Source organism: Eptatretus burgeri, chromosome 6 (genome assembly GCF_056783735.1).
Source record: "Eptatretus burgeri isolate ZD-2024b chromosome 6, Ebu_testis_v1, whole genome shotgun sequence".
NCBI lineage: Eukaryota > Metazoa > Chordata > Myxini > Myxiniformes > Myxinidae > Eptatretus > Eptatretus burgeri.
The window spans coordinates 40,617,835-40,625,334 of NC_140966.1; the positions used below are offsets into that span (position 1 = coordinate 40,617,835).

At 42.1% G+C, this 7,500-nt stretch overlaps 1 protein-coding gene across 3 annotated transcripts in view; it reads right to left on the reverse strand.

Moving 5' to 3' along the window:
• The window catches only part of LOC147024609 (uncharacterized), a 148,145-nt gene that overhangs the window by 56,459 nt on the left and 84,186 nt on the right, over positions 1-7,500 (reverse strand). For all 3 annotated transcript variants that reach the window (XM_085884668.1, XM_085884667.1, XM_085884666.1), the window contains exon 10: positions 2,637-2,730. In XM_085884668.1, the coding sequence (XP_085740794.1) occupies positions 2,637-2,730 (94 nt within the window). The remainder of the gene's footprint in view (positions 1-2,636; positions 2,731-7,500) is intronic.

The following is a 7,500-nucleotide window of genomic DNA, read 5'->3' on the forward strand; positions in this document are numbered from 1 at the left end:
TTTTAAGTTATAAACTTCAAACTCTCGGTACAAATAATTGGTGTGGAGGGTAACATAGGCTGTGTGGCCTGGGCCTCACATGGGGATGCTGGGGAGGTGGGGGTGGGGGGGAGACAGGGGGCATGTAAATTCTCCATGCAAATGTGTACCATGTGGGAACACCATGAGGTGATGTTGATGACATAGCATATTACAGTTTCCTAATTTACTTGAACAATGCTGAGGTTAAAGCACTCTTCACATGGGTAAATTTGATCTCCTTCCCCCCCCCCCCTTTCCCCTATTTCTCGCCCAGAATGGAGAGGTTTGCAAGATGGGAAAAAATAATGAACCAGAGGGGGCCGGGGACATCACGTGAGGGAAACCTTTCTCACAGCAAGGGACGTGCGGTCGGGGTGAGAGGGTGGGAGAGTAAGTGGAAGCTACAAACTTCCAGAGGGAATATCCCTCTGAAAACAAAAATCAACACACTTGGATCTGAGATTCATATCTCATTTACTGTGTTGTGGTCCACCGTCTCCAAATATCCTTGTCCAGCATATGATACATGCATAAGCTCACCAATGAGCCTTAGAACTAGAGAATAAGAAAAAGAAAAAAAAAAAACACTAAAATTAATTTTTTTCAGTCAAAAACAACAACAACTTGATATTGAAGTGAACAGCACACAACATCAACAATACCCTCTAAAAATATTCACCCCCTTCCAATAATGCCACAATTCAATGAATTACAAATTCTGTCGAAACAATTTTTCCAAATGAACTTGTTTATTCATAACTGAAGAGATCAAACGAAACACTATGAGAGTTGAAGGAGGTTAAATGTCAGGATTACCTGCAAAAAACATGTACAAATCAAAATTTACTGGTTGTAAAAGTATTCAGCCCCAAAGGTCAATACTTGGTGGAAGAACATTTTGCAGCAACGACTGCTCTGAGTCTTTTTGGGAAGGTCTCGACCAGCTTTGCATAGTGAGATGGTGAAATCTTTGCACATTTGTCATGTGAAAAATGTTCGAGTTCTGCCAAGTTTGATGGGGATCGTCGATGGACTGCAATCTTCAAGTCTCGCCATAAATGTTTAATTGGGTTCAAGTCAGGACTTTGGGCCACTCAAGAACATTTATTTTCTCCTTCTCCAGCCACTGCAGTGTGGCTTTAGCTTTGTGCATTGGATCATTGTCCTGCTTAAATGCAAATCTCCGACCTAGTTTCAGATTCATGGCAGACTCAATATATATGGATGGATTCATGTTTCAGATTCATGACAGACATGGCAGAAATTCGGCAGCAGACCGAAGCACAAGATTACCGGATATGTCAGCAGGTTTTCATCAAGAGTTCTCCTGTAATTTGCATCCTCCACTGTCCCTTCTATCCCGACAAGCTTGCCAGCCCCCATTGATGAAAAGCAGCCACATAAAATGATGCTGCCATCACCATGCTTAACAGTAGGGATGGTGTTGACTGCGTGATCTACAGTGTTAGGCTTGTGCCACACGTAATGCTTTGAAATTTAGACCAAAAAGTTAAATTTTGTCTCGTCAGACAATAACATTTTTCTCCACATACCTGCAGTATCATTGAGATGATTTTTCACAAACTCCATATGAGCTTTTGGATGTCTTTTTCAGTCATGACTTCTTTCTTGCTACCTGTCCATTGAGGCCATCTTTGTGAGGGGAACGGGATATTGTTGATTGATGAACACTGACCCCCCCCCCCATCTTTGATATAGAGCCTTGTAAGTATTTCAACGATATTGTTGGAGTCACAGTGACATCTTGAACCAGTTTTCTGCTTGCCTGGCTGCTGAGTTTGGATGGGCAACCTGATCTGGGAGGTCTAGGTGGTATAATACGTCTTCCACTTCTTAATGATTGATTTCACCATACTCAAAGGGATAATGAGTGACTTTGAAATCTTCTTATAACCCTCTTCTGAACAGTGCTTCTCCACCACTTTGTCTGACTTCTTTGGAAAGCTACTTAATCTTCATGTTTGCCTTGTTGGTTGACCAAGTGATTTGCACCTTAAAACTCCTTAGACAAGTGGGGGAGCTTAATTTTTAAATCAAACCACTGATTATATACAGGTGAAACCTATTGCACTTATTTTGTAACCTTTCAAACAAATAATTTGCTCCTGAAATGATTTGGCATTAATTTCGTAAAGGGTTAGAATACTTGTGCAACTGAGAATCATCTGATTTTCTCTGTTAATCAAACTTATTCACATTATATCTGCATTTTTTTTCTAGCTTTATCACTTTGTAGTAGTTTGTGAAGACTATATAAAGTTTCATTTGAAAGCATCATGAAATAAGCTCAGGTGGCATCAAAATGTGAAAACTTTGGGGGGGGGGGGTAAATACTTTTGCATTGAACAAAGATGCATTGCATTTCCCATATCAAGATTAAATTTAAGCAATCACGTAAATTAGGAACCTAAAATATAAAATGGTCCAGATGAACCCAAATGTGAGGAAGCAGTGACTGCTTCAAATAGATGATGACGTTTAAAAAGTAAAAGTAAAAAAACATGGTTGATAGTTTGGGAAACCCTTTTTGGAGTCGCCAAATAACTCTCACAAACAATGCAATAAATGCTTCACGGACACAAACAAATACTGACCATCCTGGGAGAGGAACGAAGAGGGATGCAAGTTATGGAGGATTAAGCAGTCTTCTTGCTTAAGAGCTCCACTCTCAATAAGTTGGCCTTCCATCTAAACACAGGATGGAAAAATGCAAATAAAATCATAAAAGACGAAAATGTAAGCACGTTTGGTTTTCTTAGCATCAAGATGATTACGGGATATATCATCAATATTGTTTAAAATGATAAAAAAAACGTCCATGTTTTTTTCATCTCTGTTTGTAGTTGTTTGTTCACACACCAACACTATTTTAACATGTATGAAGCCACAATGTCGTTATTAAATAAGAGCAATTCTTTGGAAAAAAAAAAAAATTCTTTGGAGAACAATATAATTGGTGACCACAATTTTTATTTTGCATTGGATTTTACAGGACTGATTAAATGCAGCATGGGGCTGGTAGCCTACTGGTCTGAGCCGTCTCAAAAAGAAATACCAGGATGGCCTAGAGGTCTGTCAGCATATCAGCCGAGTTATAAACTGTCATCCTGGTGTTTTGCAGGCAGGGAAAACCATCAATGTTCCTCAGATGGACGTAAAATTGGGAAGCCTGCCTGCCAGCATAAGTTGGTGGACGTTGAAGGTGAGCCATCGCCAGCATCCTGGCCAAATTCCAAATTCCTGCTCTAACATAAAGGAGACACTGCATCAGTGGCAAAGCTGTGCCCCCCTACCCCTCCCCCCCCCAAGAAATGATGCAAAGTAGCAGCCATGTGCTACACACAAAATGAATTGCAATGCGGCACGAAGCACTTAAACCTTTCCTGTCGTACATAGATGTTTGCCGTGCCGAGGCATCTTTAGTTCAGGAACAGTGACTTCTATGTCAAATCAAATAAACTATGAACAGTACAGGTACTGTCCTTTTCAAACACCTTGCCCCTGAATTCTTCTTCTTTCCATATCTTCTGTTCCCTTTCAGGCAGGCATAAAAACCTACACCACATCTCTGTTGTGATCAGATTTCCTTCGTGCCTTTAACAACCCTTCCCTTCAACCTGGTCTTAATGTCTGTCTTCATTTGGGAGAAGTTGAGATCCAGAAGAAATCGAGTTTGCAGAGTGCCGACTCAGGGCTGTAAAACCCTTTCGTGTGTGTCCCTCCCCCCCACCCCCAACTTTGTACCGTTTCCCCCCAGCTTTTCCTCCCACATGTCCTGTCACCTCCACCACTCGCTCTGTTGCCAACTAATCTTCTCCTCCCAGTGTGGTCCACCAATATTCAAGGTCTCACTTATAATTTCACTGATCTTTCAATTTACGTTACTGTTGCAGCCAATGTATGCCTAATGGATATGTTCCTATCACAGGAAGACTGATTCTGATCTCCCCCTGTCTCTCATTCTCCAGCTATTCTCTCTTCCATTTCAATTTTGATGGTGGTGGTGTCACTGTCGATGTGAGGAACTCTGTTTCTGACTGTCCTTTTTCCATACCAACACCTGCTACCATTGTCGATACTCGTACTTCTATTTCCTCTAACATGGATAAACTCAAAAACATCCATCCCAAATCTCTGTTCCTCACATTCAGCAATTTCAACTGCCACTATGCTGGGTGAGGAGGTGTCTGTAAACTTTCCAAATTGGATTTCTGCAACTGGTACATCCTCCCTCCTGTACGATGCAACGATCAACTTTCCACCCAAACACTTCTGTTTCTTTGCTGCCTCTATTTACTCCTCTAACCATGTTCTTATCAAAGCCAATTCTCTCTGGCTAATGTGAAGGAGAAACTTCAATACCATAAAATATGGTTGTTCACACAGGATAATGAGCAAGGATTGTAATCTGCCCTCTCACACAAAAGGATTGGGCTGTCATCATCACAGCATCTAACATCGATTACACATGGGAATACTTTCACAAAAGCCTACCTTCTCTCATGCACAGGTTTATCTAATTTAGTTGGTGTCTCTCCTATCCATCCTGGTAAACTGAATCCTGTAGCAAGGATGTTGCAGTCAAACACAACAAAGGAGGCTAACCCACCTGAGGAGAAGCTGAAATCACTCTGTAAGGCTTGCAACAAGTGTGTTTCTATCCTCTCAGGAAGGTTTATGGTTTATGACATTTATGGTTTATGGAAAACCATAAAAAATCATCCTGAAAAATATCAAGATTGAACTCTCAAAGCAGTCTCAATCCTCAAAGTCATGGTGGCATCTCGTCAGATCAGTCTCGACCGTATGCTCCCCTTCCATCATCTCCCGCACCTCAAATGGCATTATCACAGACTCTGCTCAAGTTAAGGCAGAATGTCTCAACTCTGTGTTTGCCTCAAAATCTTGTTCCACACCGATCCTGCTCTGTTCCTATCTTGCACGCTCATACCCAGAGTCGACTGGACGATGTGTCCTTCTCATCCATAAAGGTTGAGAAAATCTTGTCCAGCCTCAACCCCGCTTTGGTGATGGGGCAAGCGTCTGTGCCCATGTTCTCAAATCCGACGCTGCTACTCTTGCCTGCCCTCTGCCTTTACTTTCCATCCTCCACTTTCCACTGAGTACGAACATGCTGGTATATTGTGCCCAATAGCCAAGGAAACTACTTAGGCAGCACCAACGCTCTGCACAGAGTTTGGTCCCAATCTCCTCCTCCTCCTCATCCCCTTCTCATGTGGCTTCCTCTGATCTGCCTGTAAAAAAATTAGAAAATATCACTCCCAATGCCAACCACAAGGTACAAAAACAGATCCTCTCAAGAAGAGACCAGAAAGCTTCCTTCCAATTATTAGCAAAGTCAAGGCATCCATCATCGGTGATGAGGTTAAATATTTCCTCTTTTCAAACAGCCCAATATCTGACCAATCAGTTTGTATTCTGGCCTGATCACATCTCTCGACATGCTGCTGCTCCTTCCTTGGCAAAAGTTGGAGACCCTCAATCTCAAACAGGTGGTCATGACTGCCTCCCTCAGATATTTATTGGGCATTGCTGCCTGTGCCATAGAAGCTCAGTACTGATGGCATAAATCTAATCAAGGCCACTTTAATACCTGGCATTCTGACTTTCTTCACTCGCACAATTAAGTCATTGCTATTAATGGAATTCTTTCCTCTCATCTCTTCTCTTAGTGGAAGTTGGAATACCCCAAGGCAGTGGCCTCGGGACCAGCCTTGTTCCTCATGAACAGAAAAAAAAACCTTTCTGATGCTCTGAAAAATCTTCTATTCTTTTTTTTGCAGATGACCACATTATGTCACAGAGTACCTATTGCACTAACAAGAAGACAGCAGCTGCATCACTCTCTGATGAGCTGAAATGTATTTGACACAGTTGTGATAAATAGATCATACATCTTTCAATCCTGGAAAATCTCAGTCTCACTGTTGCTCCGGAATGATCATAAAATTCACTTTAGCTATTGATTTCCATGGTGAGCCAATGGAAGTGTTTCAGTCACTTCCAACTTATGGGCCTCATCATCAGCAAAGACAGCTCCTGGACCAACCATATTGCAAAGCTGGCTTTCAAAGCCAACCACCGACTTGGCACTCCATTCCAAGTTATTCCTTGAAAAATGGGCTATTCCTTGAAAATGAGAACCATTCACCACCTACAAGGCATGTCAGTAACTCAGTGGTGTACTCCTCTCTCCTATGGACTGGTGGACTAATGTTCTCTCCTATGGGCTGGTGGAGTAATGCTCTCTCCTATGGGCTAAGTGCACAAGCGTGACATCTGTCTCTCCGAGATTCTATGGAATATACAGCTGTCAAAACTATAATTGGCAGTGCCCACAATAAGACAAAAGCACAAGTCCTTTTGCTCTGACATTACAAACAGGTTTGCAGTCCCTCTATTTTTACTGGTGTAGCTCTTTCTGATATCTCTCAATGCTACAACAATTAGAACAACACCCGGTGGAGTGCATACCTCCGCCAGGCTGAACAGTTTATGTTTTGTATCTCACCGATTGGCCGGATCTACATCAGGAACTTAACCAAAACCTAATAAGCTTGTTTGGATCACCTACCCAATTCATCCATCAAGTTTCGTCCAAATCAATCCATAAAACTTTTTGAAATGTGCGATATACAGTATATGGTTTTTGACCCTATCTCTCAATGGTGAAGAATCACTTAAAAAATTAGCATCACAGATCCAGATCATCACCAAAATTTAATCAATTCATCCTCGTCAAACACCCAATCTGTCCGTAAATTTTGTCTGAATCCATCCATAACCTTTTGAGATAACCTGCTCAAAGACAAACAAACAGGGGTGAATACATGACCTCCATACACCAAATTATGTATTCACCTGCAGTAGCGGAGGTAATTATGGTTGATCGGCAGTTGCTGCAAGACAGCATAAATTATTCACTGCTCTTCATAGCTTACACAAGAGGAGAACATGAGTATTCTCCCAGACAATTTGCCCTGCTGCTCCTTTCTTTCGAGGGGGATGCTCATAGACATGATACAATGCCGCCAACATCAATTAAATTAATAGTCAATTACAACAGGTGTTGTTCGTATTTGATAAAGAGAAAAATAAGTTAGCATAGTGTCTCACACTTCAACTCATTTTAACTCCTGTTTTAAGTGTTTGGGCAAATCGGTTCCAGGTTCTTTCAAGTGTGACGCTGCCTTGTGAGTTCCTCCCTCCAGCTCAACAAAGCTACGTTTCCTGCACCAGATACATTGTGCATTCATTCATTGGGACAGAGCGTCGTACAGAGCATCGTACGCTCCGTACAGAGCGTCGGTGCTGCCAAGCAGTTTCCTGGGCTATTAGACACAATCCTGGACGGGTCGCCACTCCGACACAGGATACTCGAATGCCTCAATCATCCCAGCGAGCCAGCAAACTGGTACTCATTTCACCGACCTCGGA